The sequence below is a fragment of the Carassius carassius genome, chromosome 34, assembly GCF_963082965.1.
Source record: "Carassius carassius chromosome 34, fCarCar2.1, whole genome shotgun sequence".
Lineage (NCBI taxonomy): Eukaryota > Metazoa > Chordata > Actinopteri > Cypriniformes > Cyprinidae > Carassius > Carassius carassius.
In genome coordinates this window covers 19,928,660-19,945,859 of record NC_081788.1, presented here as the reverse complement: position 1 = coordinate 19,945,859, position 17,200 = coordinate 19,928,660, and the positions used below count along the sequence as shown (strand labels likewise).

The 17,200-nt window shown below is 34.6% G+C and overlaps 2 protein-coding genes across 8 annotated transcripts; both read right to left on the bottom strand.

The window, feature by feature from the left end:
* Positions 1 to 903: 903 nt before the first annotated feature.
* LOC132114675 (torsin-1A-interacting protein 2-like) lies at positions 904 to 3,502 on the bottom strand. Its single transcript, XM_059522930.1, has 6 exons — positions 3,298 to 3,502; positions 3,055 to 3,210; positions 2,829 to 2,936; positions 2,521 to 2,655; positions 2,296 to 2,355; positions 904 to 2,196 (listed from the first exon to the last, which is right to left on the bottom strand). Exons 1-6 carry the CDS (start codon positions 3,458 to 3,460, stop codon positions 1,409 to 1,411), a joined length of 1,410 nt encoding a protein of 469 aa, XP_059378913.1. The 5' UTR covers positions 3,461 to 3,502; the 3' UTR covers positions 904 to 1,408.
* Positions 3,503 to 4,707: 1,205 nt separating this feature from the next.
* Positions 4,708 to 15,879, bottom strand: LOC132114673 (torsin-1A-interacting protein 2-like). Of its 7 annotated transcripts, XM_059522926.1 has the most exons (15): positions 15,755 to 15,879; positions 15,474 to 15,523; positions 14,904 to 14,999; positions 14,219 to 14,342; positions 13,613 to 13,743; positions 13,053 to 13,142; positions 12,840 to 12,884; positions 12,289 to 12,336; positions 10,856 to 10,984; positions 10,296 to 10,385; positions 10,083 to 10,127; positions 9,532 to 9,579; positions 8,102 to 8,230; positions 5,959 to 6,082; positions 4,708 to 5,871 (listed from the first exon to the last, which is right to left on the bottom strand). In XM_059522926.1, the coding sequence occupies exons 4-15, from the start codon at positions 14,293 to 14,295 to the stop codon at positions 5,094 to 5,096; spliced, it is 1,734 nt and encodes a 577-aa protein (XP_059378909.1). In that variant the 5' UTR covers positions 14,296 to 14,342; positions 14,904 to 14,999; positions 15,474 to 15,523; positions 15,755 to 15,879; the 3' UTR covers positions 4,708 to 5,093. The 7 variants fall into 7 exon arrangements, with proteins under 7 accessions (XP_059378909.1, XP_059378906.1, XP_059378908.1 ...); XM_059522929.1 differs by lacking the exons at positions 4,708 to 5,871; positions 14,904 to 14,999; positions 15,474 to 15,523; positions 15,755 to 15,879 and adding exons at positions 6,794 to 6,826; positions 7,330 to 7,374; positions 7,542 to 7,631 and having other exon boundaries at positions 5,977 to 6,082; positions 14,219 to 14,529; XM_059522923.1 differs by lacking the exons at positions 14,904 to 14,999; positions 15,474 to 15,523; positions 15,755 to 15,879 and having other exon boundaries at positions 14,219 to 14,531.
* Between the last annotated feature and the right edge of the window lie 1,321 nt (positions 15,880 to 17,200).

Below are 17,200 nucleotides of genomic sequence, written 5' to 3'. Positions count from 1 at the left end.
TTTGCTTTCAGCTACCATGTATTTGTGCTCACAGTCCATTTTGAGTATTTTGTGATAAGATGGTGCCAGTTAGCTCTTTGGATGTGTGCGCTGACGTGAGAAAAGGCAAACATCAAACTTTTTTTTTTTTTACCTATAAAATACAGCTGAAAAGCGGATGCAGTTTTTATCATAAAGTATCAGACTGTTGGACGGGCTGGCTGACAGCAAATAATCAAGAATTTTTTTGATTAATAACTATAACTCATAAAAATCACTGTTTAACAACTAAAGTACATCTATTAAAGGGTAAAAAGGATCAGAAGTCTTTGAATAACCAAGGCATTTTCTGTAACATTCCCACAGACTGCTGTGATACAGTCATAGATGCGTTTAAAAGCAATACAATATACACTCTGGTTCAAAAGGTTGGAGTGAAGAAGATTTTCCCCCTATTTTTGAATTATTTATTTCCTTAGAAAGGACTCATTAAAATGATCAAAACTGACAGTAACGACATTGATAATGCTACAAAAGATCTCTGTTTCAGATGCTGAAGTGGTGCTTTTTATTAAACAGCATATTAACATATTAAGCAGCACAGCTTAACATTGAATGTAATGATAATAATAGTAATAATTAAAATATTTCTTAGGAACCAAATCTGCATTTTAGAATTCTTTCTTAAGGATCCTGTGACAATGAATCTTGGAGTAATTGCTGCTGAAAATTCAGCTTTGCCATCACGGAAATAAATAACTTTTTGTATCGCAAAAGTATTTCACAATATTTGTGTTTCTTTTTAATTGCATAAAAAACTTATTTCAAAAACAATTGAAAAATCTCCTCCCAAACTTTTGAATGATAAAACAGGAATTATTACAACAACAAAAAAAGAATAAGAAAATGATACTCACAACAGGATAAGAAATATAGACTCACTTTTAATTATTATAATCTTAGTCACACACTCACACATGTATATATTACATCAAACCCAAACAAAATTTTGATTGGCAAGAAGAGCCTAGCTTACAATTCAGTTTAACTTCAAAAATCAGTGCAAAGCTTCAATCATTAACCGCACCTGGCCTTAGGAAGGAATGTACAAATATTAATTTGTGAATTTATATTGTAAGCCAAATGCTTACTATATAATTCAAAATGCATCATTCTTATATGATCAAGTGTCTGCCTTCACACACATTTTATCAAAGGAAACAAAGAACCCAAATGTAAGCAAATACAAAACCATTTGTATAAAACATTTATGAACAGATACATTTTTAAAAACCTCTTTGGAATAAAGATCCTCTATGTACATTTATGTGGTCCGCACATCCATGAACTAGACCGGTTTAACTCAAAACTCTACAAAATGACTTATCCAGGCCAACAGAGTGATGCATTCTTATGATTTTCCATAGGGTTATGCCTCACAGCCCTGCTGTTCAATTTTCCCTTCTGCAGCCACTGGCAGGATGACGTGAGAAATTCTGCTCCACAGTCCACTCAGTTTATCCACGTCCATTTGATCAAACATAGTGGATTTGTTTGAGATGACAAACTTCTGTTTTATCTGCTCATATACCATGTCCTCCACTGCACTTAGACTGGTCATCGGGGCTATTTCATCCACCGAAAGCATCACAGTGAAGACCAGGAAAACCTTCTTGTAAGCAGCATTCTCATGGTCACAATAGCGATAGAATATAAGCGTAGATCCAGGAGGGAGCTCCTCAAAACGGTGCACAACAGCTGCAGGTTTATCACCTTCAAATGCTTCCCTCAGTGCTTCATCAATGTCCAGCTTGACCTGCTTACTGTCTTGTGTGCTTTTGGTGGTCCCTTGGATTTCTAAGATCGAAGCATTATGGGTAGCAGAGTACGCCATGGCTAAATTTCGAGCAAGGCAGCCCAACGTCCTTTCAGCCTGAAGACCAGCAGTCAGAATTACACTGACTGGTTCAGAAGGGTTGACCATCTCCAGGTGATTTTTAAGATGTTTCCTACTCCTCTTCCAGAACACTGAGCGCTGACTGGGAAAAAGAGCCTCTAGAGCTGTTACCTTCAGATCAAATGTATCCACTGTTTTAGGATTGACCACATTATTTTGAGGTGAGCGTAAGGTCTTTTGATAAAACAAAAAGGCCAAACCCAGTATTCCTGTCAGTATCAGAGACCACAGAAGAAGCCTGCACACATACGACGTCCAGACTAGAAAAACATTAAGTTCTGAATTAACAAAGCACTGTGCATGTGAGGCAAATCTGTCTGCTTTAATTATAAAGGAATGGATGAAGGACTTAAAAATACCTTTAGAGGTGGAGGGTGGACTTGCTTTTGAGGTGACTGGTTTCTGCAAATTCTTCATTTCTTGAAGACAAAGTAAAATTATTATGATCTACAAATTATTAAATATTATAGATTTTTCTTTACTGACATAAGACAAAATTATTATTATTTTTTTTAATCATTTATCTTTAGTAATAAAATAGACAAGAGTAATAAAAGTGACAAATACAATTTTGTTTTTTTTACCTGTGTTTTTGTGATTCGTGGTTTGAATGGTGATGGGATATTTAAATGTTTGGTAGATGTTACTCTTCTGGGGTTCAGTTGGTGGGTATCTTTTCCAATTATCAAGACCAGGGGGATCTCTAGTACGAACATAACCTTCAAATCAAAAAAATTAATGAATACCAATTCTAACTTGTACAGAAAGTACATGATCAAGCATCATAATTTGCACTTTTACCAGTACGAATTTGGCTACTGTAATATATATATATATATATATATATATATATATATATATATATATATATATATAATAATGTTTAACAAACTTTTGGGTTTTTCCGTTGTGGGATTCTGATAGTTCTTGTTATTCCTATTTCTCAATCTATAAGCATCTCGTTGAATTTCCAATGGAACAGCGCCCAAACTAGAGGGATCTGCAATGAAAAAGATACTTGTGGGCAAAGGCGTGCACATGGGGGACAGGCCAGGGATGGCTTGATGTGGCATGCATTATTTTTAATTCAAAAGGTAATTCCATTAATGATAACACACCTCCAGATTCACCTCCAGATTTTGTGACTGGTCTGTAATTTTCTTCATTCTTTAGATGAATAGACATTTGACTGCTCTGCAACACCTCACTTTCCATATTTTCTTCAAGTAGAGAGCCAGGATACACTTTTTCTGTCCCAGACTGGTCTGAGGAACCTACAGAAGGAATAATCACCCCCTGCTTAATATTATTTGATATTTAATACTATAACACTTATGCTAATTCCTCATATAGAATCACACCTTTCAAACTGGACTTGTGGTCATACTCCATGTCCATATCTGAATTTTCTTGATCCGTTTTTTCCTGATTAATCTCACTCATCTCCACATCCGCTTGATCTGTTTGATTTAATCTATCACCTTTCTCGTTTATACTCCTCGTCTTCTCTTCAAGCTTTAGCATCTTGACAGGGGATTCTGTGTTGGTTTAATAAGAAATTCGCACAAACATTAGCATTAAAAATGTTGTGCCCGAAAAACAAAATGCAAGACAGAATTTTTTTATTATTAATTTCACATACCATCATCATCATCGTCGTCCTTAGTGAGACTCTTGGGCTCCTTGGATCCATTGAAAGCTCTGGATGCCTCATCATCTTCCCTCATTTTCCGGGATCTTTTTAGTGGAGGTCTGGGCTTAAGCTCCTCACTATACAAACCTAAGACAGAAAAGGAGCTGGGTAACTACCTTACAGAAATATGCCAACAAAAGTAAGATTAAGTATTTTATCTTGTGCGTCAGGAGAAACTGACTCAGACTATGATCTTGACAAGAAAATTAATCATTTTAACGTAAACAGTGACATTAGCAACTATACACTGAACTTTATAAATAATCTTATGATACAGCTTTATAAAATGTTAATGAAATGTATCTAAACGATACACTAAAACGACATATCAAAAGAATGAAACTATTAGCTCTTTAGCTCATATGCTCAAGCTAAACAGTGGATATTAAAAAGTAAAAAATATATATATATAAATGTTAGCCATGTTAGCAAATAATTTAAAAGGTTGTATAACAAGCATTTTAATCTACGTTACTGAGAGAAAAAGAGAGTTATCTTTGGAAGTTAACATTTTTACTCCGTATTATTAATAGCATGAGAGCCACAGACACACGTATGAGACAATCTGCAATAAAATCGCACAGTTTAACGTTATCACACAAATATACGAAATGTACGGAGAGATCAACCTTGAAATAGTTTTTTTTTTCATTTATCGATAACAAAAACTGTCTGCAGACACACAAGCACACAGTCTAAAGGCAAGCAGCGAGTCTTTACGTTTCCAGCTTCAGTATTAAAAAGTCAAACCTGTCTTGGATGCCTGTCTGGCGCTTCTCCTCCTGTTAGATACATCTTTAGAATCACCTGAGTCCATTGTTTTATATCACACCACTCAAACTTTTTACTTTTCTTGTGCAGTCGAAACCGGAAAACGGAACATTACTGATGGTCTTCGTCGGAGCGACTTCAGTGGAACACAACTTCTCTCCGGAAATAGTTGACAATCACACTTTCACTTCTGTAAATGCGTTAGTAACTTATGTTTTTAAAAAGTCTATGGTTAATGTCCGCACCAGAATTAATTGTTGTTTATTCCTACCCTTTAACAACCAGAAACACGCCGTAGGAAGCAGAGCAGAGCTGATAGATTTATTAAGGCACGTTTATTTTCTCTAACAAAAGAAAAATCAATCACACAACAATTATAACGTCCATCCCTGGCCAACCAAATTTACAGATTAAAAATAACTTTAATGTAAGACTTAATTTAGACGCAAACACATCTACATATAACAAAGAAAGAGGAGCTAAAAATGTAGAAACTTCCTTAATTATATCCTTTTAGAAATTTCATAATCTGAAAAGTTGTAATTTAGTGTTAAAGCAAGAAAACAGGCCTATGCAGCAGCACATACCTAAATGCATTTTATATATATATTTTTTTGTATCCAAAGTATGAGACTAATATTTAAAGTTAAAAGTAATTTGTGGAAAAAACATGTCTGATAACCATTTTCAAAATTATTTGTCACAATCCACACAGCCCTGCTCTTCAATTTTCTTTTCTGCAGCAACTGGCAAAATGAGATGTGAAATTCGGCTCCACAGTCCACCTAGTTTGTCAACATCCATTTGATTAAACATAGCTGACTTGTCAGAGGAGACAAACTTGTGTTTTATGTGCTCTTGAACCATCTCCTCAACTCTTCCTAGACTGACACTGGATGGCAATTCCACTTCTGCATCCAGCATTACAGTAAAGGCCAGGAAGACATCTTTATAAGCCGCATTCTCATGGTCGCAGTAACGGTAGAAGATGAGAGTAGATCCAGGAGGGAGCTCCTCAAAATGGTGGATAACTGCAGCAGACTTTTTACCCTCAAAGGCTTTTCTCAATTCACTATCAATGTCCAGCTTGACCTGATCGCTGTCTTGTGATGCTTTGTTTTTGCCATTAATCTTCAGAACTGAAGAGTTATGGGCAGTAGAAAAGGCTCGGGCCAAGCACAGGGCCAGGCAACCAAGTGTCTTTTCAGCTCTGCGATCGGATGTCAGAATCAGGCTGACGGGTTCAGTGGGGTTCTTTGTCTTTAGGTGGCGCCTGAGATGAATAAGGCTCCTCCTCCAGAGCTCTGCATGCTGATTTGGAAAGGTGGTCTCAAGTTTTTTCATTTCCTGATTGAACAGGTCCACCACATTAACCTCCTTTGTTTTAGATGAAGTTGAGTCAGGACTACGCTGACATAATGCACAAACCAAAGCTATCAGAATGACAACAGCTGCAGTCCAAATAGTTTCTGTGAGAAAAGAAATTAATAAAGTAAAATATTGTCTGCTTCTTTGCAAAAGTAGGTAAGTAATGTGTTTATAAGGTCAGAGAGGAGAGGAAAACAACTCACTTTTATTCTGTGGTTGGACGTTCTCATCCCTCTTCACTTCTTCCTCATGTTTATCGCTTGCCATCTCTTTTTCTTCTTCTTCTTCAGGCTTTGGGATATTAAGAGGGGATTCTGTGTTGATTTGAAAGAAGAAAATGGGAACACACATTAGCATACCAAATATGTTTTGGTCACTAAAGCAGCCACAATTCTGTTGTCTAAGAGAGAATGTTGAATATTACAAATTCACAATGTGAAACAAAAATAACATTTAATAAAAGTTAACACTTGACTTCTAACTCCCTGCATATTTATATTTATATTTCATGATCACAACGTCCTGTTAAATCTGATTCCTTTCTGATTCTTGACCTGGTCCCATGCTCAGAACTGCTTATGAATAACCACACTTATAGGAAGCAAGCAAATGCAATAATAGACTTTATTCTAAGACAAAATACCTTCATTTTTCTCAGGTTTATGGCCCTTTTCTCCCTCCGTGTCTATTTTTGGTTCAGTGTCAGAGTGATGTTGTTTCTCGGTCGTCTTGTCTGTGTGTCAGACAAGGAAAAGTGTATAGTGTTGTGTGCAATAACTGAACATAAACAGCACTTTAAAGCATTATAACAAACAAATCTGTAACTAGGGCTGCTCGATTACACGGAAAATCATTATCAAAATCATTTTTATTTTACCAAAAAATTAATAATAGTTGATTGCTAACTCCTAACATTCTCATATCTTCCTGTTCAGCTAAACTTTTGACAAGTATTAATTCTGTTTGAGTCAAAAAAGCATGCTAATAATTTCCTGCAAAACCAGACCCACCATCATCTTCCTTACATGCATTATCTTGCAAAATATCACCTGATGGGCCTGGAAGTAGAAGCAGAAGAAAAGTTTTTAACTCTTTCGTTGTCAGTGGAGGTTAAATCGGATTCCTCTCTGATTCCTGACCTGGTCCCATCCTCAAAACTAATTAAATATTACAACACTTGAAAGAAAGCACGCACAAATGCTTTATTCTAAGACAAAATACCTCCTTTTCTCTCTGTTTTACTGTCCTTTTCTATGTCCATATCTCTGTTATGTTCTGTGACAGAGTGATGTTGGTTCTCAGTTGCCTTCTCTGTGTGTCAGACAAGGAAAAGTGTATAGTGTTGTGTGCAATAACTGAATGTAAACAGCACTATAAAGCATTACAACAAACATTAAATATGTGATTAGGGCTGCATGGTTACAGCAAAAATCTTCATCACGATTATTTTTATCATACAACATTTTTTTATAGTTGACCTCTCATTCCCAACATTCTCAAATTGCAACCATTTTAAAAATAATACATTTAGTTTGAGTCAAAAAAGTATGGTCAGACCTACCATCCTCTTTAGGTACATTAACTAGCAAAGGATCACCTGACAGATCTGGAAGTAGAAGCAGAAGAAAGCTTTTTAACGTTGTTGTCAGTGTCTGTTAAATCTGATTCCTTTCTGATTCTTGACCTGGTCCCATGCTCAGAACTGCTTATGCATTACCACACTTATAGGAAGCAAGCAAATGCAATAATAGACTTTATTCTAAGACAAAATACCTTCATTTTTCTCAGGTTTTTGGCCCTTTTCTCCCTCCGTGTCTATTTTTGGTTCTGTGACAGAGTGATGTTGTTTCTCAGTCGTCTTCTCTGTGTGTCAGACAAGGAAAAGGGTATAGCGTTGTGTGCAATAACTGAACATTAACAACACTATAAAGCATTACAACAAACACATTTTAATTAGAGATACACACACATTTAGATAAATAATATGAAAATAAATGTAATCAGAAAAAGATCAACTATATTAAAGTCTATCTCCACAACTTACTGTAAAATGACTATCAATTCCGATATATACAATGCAATATATTAAATATATAACTTATTGAAATACAACTGTATCACTTCAAAGCAGAATGTGGCACCATAATAGCTTTTTCAAATTATCTTGATTTTAAAATTTCTGGAATCCAGAATCATAACTTAACACAGTCCTATTTGTAAATATCATAGACTTATCTCCTCTGCATATTTTTTGTTTTGTTACATGATGAAGAATAACTAAATGTAGCCACTGTAAACTCTCTAAACATTAATAATATGATGTGTAAACATACCTGTTTGTTTCTCCTCAGCTTCACTGCTCCTCACACTTTCCTCTTTTATATCATGTCCTGACTCAGACCCAGGGTTAGTTTCTTTCTGCACAGGGTCTGGAGGTTGACAGGAAGGCGTTCCTGTGTCCTCTGTGTTTTAGAAAAGTTAAAGTATATAGTGTTGTGTGCAATAACTGAACATAAACAGCACTTTAAAGCATTCTGTTAGGACCACTTCGGACAAAAATGATTGACAGTTAGCATATAGTTTGTATTATCTTTATGATTCTGGTCTGGTCAGGAACTCTCCACGATAAAAGCAGGGAGCGCAGCAATATAATCAACTTCAACTTACATTCACCCAACTTTCCAGTTTTATTCCTATCTATATTCTGAAAGTTTTTACAGATGGGTGATTCAAATATCATTCACCTGGTTACTATAGCATTTTTATATTTTTCTCTGTTCTGACTTATTCATGAAAATAAACAATATAGAAAACAATGACAACAGCTGCAGTCCAAAATGTTTCTGTGAGAAAATAAATTAATAATGTAAAATATTGTCTGCTTCTTTGCAAAAGTAGATAAGTCATGTGTTTATAAGTTAGTACATTCAGAGAGGAAAACAACTCACTTTTATTCTGTGGTTGGACGTTCTCATCCCTCTTCACTTCTTCCTCATGTTTATCGCTTGCCATCTCTTTTTCTTCTTCTTCTTCAGGCTTTGGGATATTAAGAGGGGATTCTGTGTTGATTTGAAAGAAGAAAATGGGAACACACATTAGCATACCAAATATGTTTTGGTCACTAAAGCAGCCACAATTCTGTTGTCTAAGAGAGAATGTTGAATATTACAAATTCACAATGTGAAACAAAAACCACATTTAATAAAAGTTAACACTTGACTTCTAACTCCCTGCATATTTATATTTTTATATTTATATTTCATGATCACAACGTCCTGTTAAATCTGATTCCTTTCTGATTCTTGACCTGGTCCCATCCTCAGAACTGCTTATGAATAACCACACTTATAGGAAGCAAGCAAATGCAATAATAGACTTTATTCTAAGACAAAATACCTTCATTTTTCTCAGGTTTATGGCCCTTTTCTCCCTCCGTGTCTATTTTTGGTTCTGTGACAGAGTGATGTTGTTTCTCGGTCGTCTTGTCTGTGTGTCAGAAAAATTAAAGTATATAGCGTTGTGTGCAATAACTGAACATAAACAGCACTTTAAAGCATTATAACAAACAAATCTGTAACTAGGGCTGCTCGATTACACGGAAAATCATTATCAAAATCATTTTTATTTTACCAAAAAATTAATAATAGTTGATTGCTAACTCCTAACATTCTCATATCTTCCTGTTCAGCTAAACTTTTGACAAGTATTAATTCTGTTTGAGTCAAAAAAGCATGCTAATAATTTCCTGCAAAACCAGACCCACCATCATCTTCCTTACATGCATTATCTTGCAAAATATCACCTGATGGGCCTGGAAGTAGAAGCAGAAGAAAAGTTTTTAACTCTTTCGTTGTCAGTGGAGGTTAAATCGGATTCCTCTCTGATTCCTGACCTGGTCCCATCCTCAAAACTAATTAAATATTACAACACTTGAAAGAAAGCACGCACAAATGCTTTATTCTAAGACAAAATACCTCCTTTTCTCTCTGTTTTACTGTCCTTTTCTATGTCCATATCTCTGTTATGTTCTGTGACAGAGTGATGTTGGTTCTCAGTTGCCTTCTCTGTGTGTCAGACAAGGAAAAGTGTATAGTGTTGTGTGCAATAACTGAATGTAAACAGCACTATAAAGCATTACAACAAACATTAAATATGTGATTAGGGCTGCATGGTTACAGCAAAAATCTTCATCACGATTATTTTTATCATACAACATTTTTTTATAGTTGACCTCTAATTCCCAACATTCTCAAATTGCAACCATTTTAAAAATAATACATTTAGTTTGAGTCAAAAAAGTATGGTCAGACCTACCATCCTCTTTAGGTACATTAACTAGCAAAGGATCACCTGACAGATCTGGAAGTAGAAGCAGAAGAAAGCTTTTTAACGTTGTTGTCAGTGTCTGTTAAATCTGATTCCTTTCTGATTCTTGACCTGGTCCCATGCTCAGAACTGCTTATGAATAACCACACTTATAGGAAGCAAGCAAATGCAATAATAGACTTTATTTTTAAGACAAAATACCTTCATTTTTCTCAGGTTTTTGGCCCTTTTCTCCCTCCGTGTCTATTTTTGGTTCTGTGACAGAGTGATGTTGTTTCTCAGTCGTCTTCTCTGTGTGTCAGACAAGGAAAAGTGTATAGCGTTGTGTGCAATAACTGAACATTAACAACACTATAAAGCATTACAACAAACACATTTTAATTAGAGATACACACACATTTAGATAAATAATATGAAAATAAATGTAATCAGAAAAAGATCAACTATATTAAAGTCTATCTCCACAACTTACTGTAAAATGACTATCAATTCCGATATATACAATGCAATATATTAAATATATAACTTATTGAAATACAACTGTATCACTTCAAAGCAGAATGTGGCACCATAATAGCTTTTTCAAATTATCTTGATTTTAAAATTTCTGGAATCCAGAATCATAACTTAACACAGTCCTATTTGTAAATATCATAGACTTATCGCCTCTGCATATTTTTTGTTTTGTTACATGATGAAGAATAACTAAATGTAGCCACTGTAAACTCTCTAAACATTAATAATATGATGTGTAAACATACCTGTTTGTTTCTCCTCAGCTTCACTGCTCCTCACACTTTCCTCTTTTATATCATGTCCTGACTCAGACCCAGGGTTAGTTTCTTTCTGCACAGGGTCTGGAGGTTGACAGGAAGGCGTTCCTGTGTCCTCTGTGTTTTAGAAAAGTTAAAGTATATAGTGTTGTGTGCAATAACTGAACATAAACAGCACTTTAAAGCATTCTGTTAGGACCACTTCGGACAAAAATGATTGACAGTTAGCATATAGTTTGTATTATCTTTATGATTCTGGTCTGGTCAGGAACTCTCCACGATAAAAGCAGGGAGCGCAGCAATATAATCAACTTTAACTTACATTCACCCAACTTTCCAGTTTTATTCCTATCTATATTCTGAAAGTTTTTACAGATGGGTGATTCAAATATCATTCACCTGGTTACTATAGCATTTTAATATTTTTCTCTGTTCTGACTTATTCATGAAAATAAACAATATAGAAAACAATGACAACAGCTGCAGTCCAAAATGTTTCTGTGAGAAAATAAATTAATAATGTAAAATATTGTCTGCTTCTTTGCAAAAGTAGATAAGTAATGTGTTTTTTATAAGTTAGTACATTCAGAGAGGAAAACAACTCACTTTTATTCTGTGGTTGGACGTTCTCATCCCTCTTCACTTCTTCCTCATGTTTATCGCTTGCCATCTCTTTTTCTTCTTCTTCTTCAGGCTTTGGGATATTAAGAGGGGATTCTGTGTTGATTTGAAAGAAGAAAATGGGAACACACATTAGCATACCAAATATGTTTTGGTCACTAAAGCAGCCACAATTCTGTTGTCTAAGAGAGAATGTTGAATATTACAAATTCACAATGTGAAACAAAAACCACATTTAATAAAAGTTAACACTTGACTTCTAACTCCCTGCATATTTATATTTTTATATTTATATTTCATGATCACAACGTCCTGTTAAATCTGATTCCTTTCTGATTCTTGACCTGGTCCCATCCTCAGAACTGCTTATGAATAACCACACTTATAGGAAGCAAGCAAATGCAATAATAGACTTTATTCTAAGACAAAATACCTTCATTTTTCTCAGGTTTATGGCCCTTTTCTCCCTCCGTGTCTATTTTTGGTTCTGTGACAGAGTGATGTTGTTTCTCGGTCGTCTTGTCTGTGTGTCAGAAAAATTAAAGTATATAGCGTTGTGTGCAATAACTGAACATAAACAGCACTTTAAAGCATTATAACAAACAAATCTGTAACTAGGGCTGCTCGATTACACGGAAAATCATTATCAAAATCATTTTTATTTTACCAAAAAATTAATAATAGTTGATTGCTAACTCCTAACATTCTCATATCTTCCTGTTCAGCTAAAATTTTGACAAGTATTAATTCTGTTTGAGTCAAAAAAGCATGCTAATAATTTCCTGCAAAACCAGACCCACCATCATCTTCCTTATGTGCATTATCTTGCAAAATATCACCTGATGGGCCTGGAAGTAGAAGCAGAAGAAAAGTTTTTAACTCTTTCGTTGTCAGTGGAGGTTAAATCGGATTCCTCTCTGATTCCTGACCTGGTCCCATCCTCAAAACTAATTAAATATTACAACACTTGAAAGCAAGCACGCACAAATGCTTTATTCTAAGACAAAATACCTCCTTTTCTCTCTGTTTTACTGTCCTTTTCTATGTCCATATCTCTGTTATGTTCTGTGACAGAGTGATGTTGGTTCTCAGTTGCCTTCTCTGTGTGTCAGACAAGGAAAAGTGTATAGTGTTGTGTGCAATAACTGAATGTAAACAGCACTATAAAGCATTACAACAAACATTAAATATGTGATTAGGGCTGCATGGTTACAGCAAAAATCTTCATCACGATTATTTTTATCATACAACATTTTTTTATAGTTGACCTCTAATTCCCAACATTCTCAAATTGCAACCATTTTAAAAATAATACATTTAGTTTGAGTCAAAAAAGTATGGTCAGACCTACCATCTTCTTTAGGTACATTAACTAGCAAAGGATCACCTGACAGATCTGGAAGTAGAAGCAGAAGAAAGCTTTTTAACGTTGTTGTCAGTGTCTGTTAAATCTGATTCCTTTCTGATTCTTGACCTGGTCCCATGCTCAGAACTGCTTATGAATAACCACACTTATAGGAAGCAAGCAAATGCAATAATAGACTTTATTTTTAAGACAAAATACCTTCATTTTTCTCAGGTGTATGGCCCTTTTCTCCCTCCGTGTCTATTTTTGGTTCTGTGACAGAGTGATGTTGTTTCTCAGTCGTCTTCTCTGTGTGTCAGACAAGGAAAAGTGTATAGCGTTGTGTGCAATAACTGAACATTAACAACACTATAAAGCATTACAACAAACACATTTTAATTAGAGATACACACACATTTAGATAAATAATATGAAAATAAATGTAATCAGAAAAAGATCAACTATATTAAAGTCTATCTCCACAACTTACTGTAAAATGACTATCAATTCCGATATATACAATGCAATATATTAAATATATAACTTATTGAAATACAACTGTATCACTTCAAAGCAGAATGTGGCACCATAATAGCTTTTTCAAATTATCTTGATTTTAAAATTTCTGGAATCCAGAATCATAACTTAACACAGTCCTATTTGTAAATATCATAGACTTATCTCCTCTGCATATTTTTTGTTTTGTTACATGATGAAGAATAACTAAATGTAGCCACTGTAAACTCTCTAAACATTAATAATATGATGTGTAAACATACCTGTTTGTTTCTCCTCAGCTTCACTGCTCCTCACACTTTCCTCTTTTATATCATGTCCTGACTCAGACCCAGGGTTAGTTTCTTTCTGCACAGGGTCTGGAGGTTGACAGGAAGGCGTTCCTGTGTCCTCTGTGTGTCAGAAAAGTTAAAGTATATAGTGTTGTGTGCAATAACTGAACATAAACAGCACTTTAAAGCATTCTGTTAGGACCACTTCGGACAAAAATGATTGACAGTTAGCATATAGTTTGTATTATCTTTATGATTCTGGTCTGGTCAGGAACTCTCCACGATAAAAGCAGGGAGCGCAGCAATATAATCAACTTCAACTTACATTCACCCAACTTTCCAGTTTTATTCCTATCTATATTCTGAAAGTTTTTACAGATGGGTGATTCAAATATCATTCACCTGGTTACTATAGCATTTTTATATTTTTCTCTGTTCTGACTTATTCATGAAAATAAACAATATAGAAAACAATGACAACAGCTGCAGTCCAAAATGTTTCTGTGAGAAAATAAATTAATAATGTAAAATATTGTCTGCTTTTTGCAAAAGTAGATAAGTAATGTGTTTATAAGTTAGTACATTCAGAGAGGAGAGGAAAACAACTCACTTTTATTCTGTGGTTGGACGTTCTCATCCCTCTTCACTTCTTCCTCATGTTTATCGCTTGCCATCTCTTTTTCTTCTTCTTCTTCAGGCTTTGGGATATTAAGAGGGGATTCTGTGTTGATTTGAAAGAAGAAAATGGGAACACACATTAGCATACCAAATATGTTTTGGTCACTAAAGCAGCCACAATTCTGTTGTCTAAGAGAGAATGTTGAATATTACAAATTCACAATGTGAAACAAAAACCACATTTAATAAAAGTTAACACTTGACTTCTAACTCCCTGCATATTTATATTTTTATATTTATACTTCATGATCTCAACATCCTGTTAAATCTGATTCCTTTCTGATTCTTGACCTGGTCCCATGCTCAGAACTGCTTATGAATAACCACACTTATAGGAAGCAAGCAAATGCAATAATAGACTTTATTTTTAAGACAAAATACCTTCATTTTTCTCAGGTTTATGGCCCTTGTCTCTCTCCATGTCTTTTTTTGGTTCTGTGACAGAGTGATGTTGTTTCTCAGTCGATTTGATTAAACACACAGTCCTATTGTTAAATTCATAAACTTATTTCCTCTGAATATTTGTTTTGTTACATGACAAAGAATAACTAAATGTAGCCACTGTAAACTCTCTAAACATTAATAATATGATGTGTAAACATACCTGTTTGTTTCTCCTCAGCTTCACTCCTCCTCACACTTTCCTCTTTTATATCATGTCCTGACTCAGACCCAGGGTTAGTTTCTTTCTGCACAGGGTCTGGAGGTTGACAGGAAGGCGTTCCTGTGTCCTCTGTGTATCAGAAAAATTAAAGTATATAGTGTTGTGTGCAGCCACGGAGTGTGAACAGCACTTTAAAGCATTCTGTTAGGACCACTTCAGACAAAAATGATTGACAGTTAGCATACATTTTGTATTATCTTTATGATTCTGTTCTGGGCAGGAACGCTCCACGATAAAAGCAGGGAGCGCAGCAATATAATCAACTTCATCTTACATTCACCCAACTTTCCAGTTTTATTCCTTTAAATATTATTCAAATATTATCGTATCCCATTTTAAAAATCTTTAATATGCCAAAAAAAAAAGAAACAGGAATTTGAATCTGGTTTTATCGAATGTGTAAATGTCTGTTGTAGAAATCTAGGCTAATTAGTCTACATTTAATACGATTATACATCTTTACATATTTAAACATAACATTTAATTTCATTTAACATTTGATATATTTACCACGTATACGGTTAGCTTCTTGTATCAGTGTGCTGTGGTGTAGAGGGCATCTGAGATGGACAGAATGTAGAAACAACAACAACACATTAACAAACATGTGAACCACAGTTAAGTTACCCTGGTGAGACTAAAATATAGTCATATTTAAACAGTTAATAAAGGAGGAACATAACCTGAAATACAGCTAACGTTAACGCGGTTGCAAAAAAAGCAATGGTGGCACGTATAACGAATAGCTCTTATACCTGTCCTTCTAGTTTTTTTTTTTAAAACATACTTACCCAGAAGTCACCAATCATAAATAATATTTCGCCCTTTCAGACAAGTCACCAAGTGTAACTGCGCCACTGTTCTTCCGGGTGGTGCGAGGAACTGTGTGACTTATTCATTTGTTTCCCTCGGAAGTATTTGGAAGAGGGATGACCACTGTCTATGGGGATGACAAGTGGCCCTGTGTCAGAAATCCACCCCTTCAGGGCATTATTTGCATAGACAGTAAAAGAAGATTATTTGAGGCGACAGACAGACATTTTAGTGGTGTCTGAAACCTAATACCACAATGCATAAAAAATACCGACTGTACGACTGATTTATAACTTCATAAATCATACAGGGCTTGATAAAATCACTAAAAGCAATTTCATTTATTTGCTGGCAATCTTATTCTTAAAAAAATCATAACCACAAAAAACGATTAAACTTAAAACATATCTGGAACCAACTAGGTCTATATAAATGTACGTTAATTAGTCTTATGTAAAAATAATTATTCTATGTAAATATTCAATTTACAGTACAGTTTACAATCTCATTTTCTCAATTACCCATGATGAGCACTCTCAGCGAAAGTTATAATTTACTCCATATAATCCAATCCAAAAGGATGTTTTATAAATTTTAATTATATTTAAGTCTTTTTTTTTTTTTTACCTTTGAGGAGATAATATCCCTTTGAAAAACATCATCTGTGTCAAAAATAAACTTGGTAGAGACAGACATTTTCTGGGACTAATCAAATTTGTTTAAAAAAAAAAAGGATTTAACATTTAAAGTAGTAATATTCCCACTGATGTTCTTCATTTCAAGCGCATGTATTATGCATACATGTTGCAGCAATTTGATTCAAGTGACATTGTTTTCATCTTATCTTAATTTAGCTGAGGAATAAACAGAATTTAATAAATTATAGAAAACACTTCCAGATATTATTACACATCTTAAGTATTCAGGTTTTCATTCACAATAGCTCCTATCATTGTCTGCAAGGACAAATGTGTGGAAGTTCTCACACCACAGACAAAAGCTACAAAAAAGTGTGAAGACAATTTTTTGCATTTGAAATCCAGGTGTTTTTATTTGAAATACTACAAAATTGTCAACCACCAGACTAATACAAATTCATAGCATTGAGTGGTAGAGATATAGTGATGAAAAAAACAATTCTAACACCAGACGACTACAATAATTTGTGAAATATAACTGCAGTAGAAAACATAAGGCACATGGCTTTTAATGAGCATTTTCAACAATTAGCATTTTGAAAATTGTGAATTCTGTTTGTCAAACATGTCACAGAACTGAAACCGTTAAACCTGTTCTAGTGTTCTTAAATGCTGGTAATATCATACCATCACAATCTGGAATTCTGAGACTGACATTGACTATTAAAGTAACAGTGTAGCTCTTGGCTGCACTGAAGTAAAGGACTGTTAGTTATAAAATGAATT

Excerpts from the sequence above, each read along its gene's own strand:
- LOC132114675 (XM_059522930.1), bottom strand. The coding sequence starts at position 3,460 with ATGCTAAAGCTTGAAGAGAAGACGAGGAGTATAAACGAGAAAGGTGAT. Across the intron at positions 3,211-3,297 it reads CCACAAGTCCAGTTTGAAAG|GTTCCTCAGACCAGTCTGGG; the intron begins GTGTGATTCTAT and ends TTCCTTCTGTAG. Across the intron at positions 2,937-3,054 it reads ATCTGGAGGTGAATCTGGAG|ATCCCTCTAGTTTGGGCGCT; the intron begins GTGTGTTATCAT and ends TTTTCATTGCAG.
- LOC132114673 (XM_059522923.1), bottom strand. The coding sequence starts at position 14,385 with ATGCTAATGTGTGTTCCCATTTTCTTCTTTCAAATCAACACAGAATCC. Across the intron at positions 13,744-14,218 it reads AATAAAAGTGAGTTGTTTTC|AGAGGACACAGGAACGCCTT; the intron begins CTCTCCTCTCTG and ends TTTCTGACACAC. Across the intron at positions 5,872-5,958 it reads AATAAAAGTGAGTTGTTTTC|AGAAACTATTTGGACTGCAG; the intron begins CTCTCCTCTCTG and ends TTCTTTTCTCAC.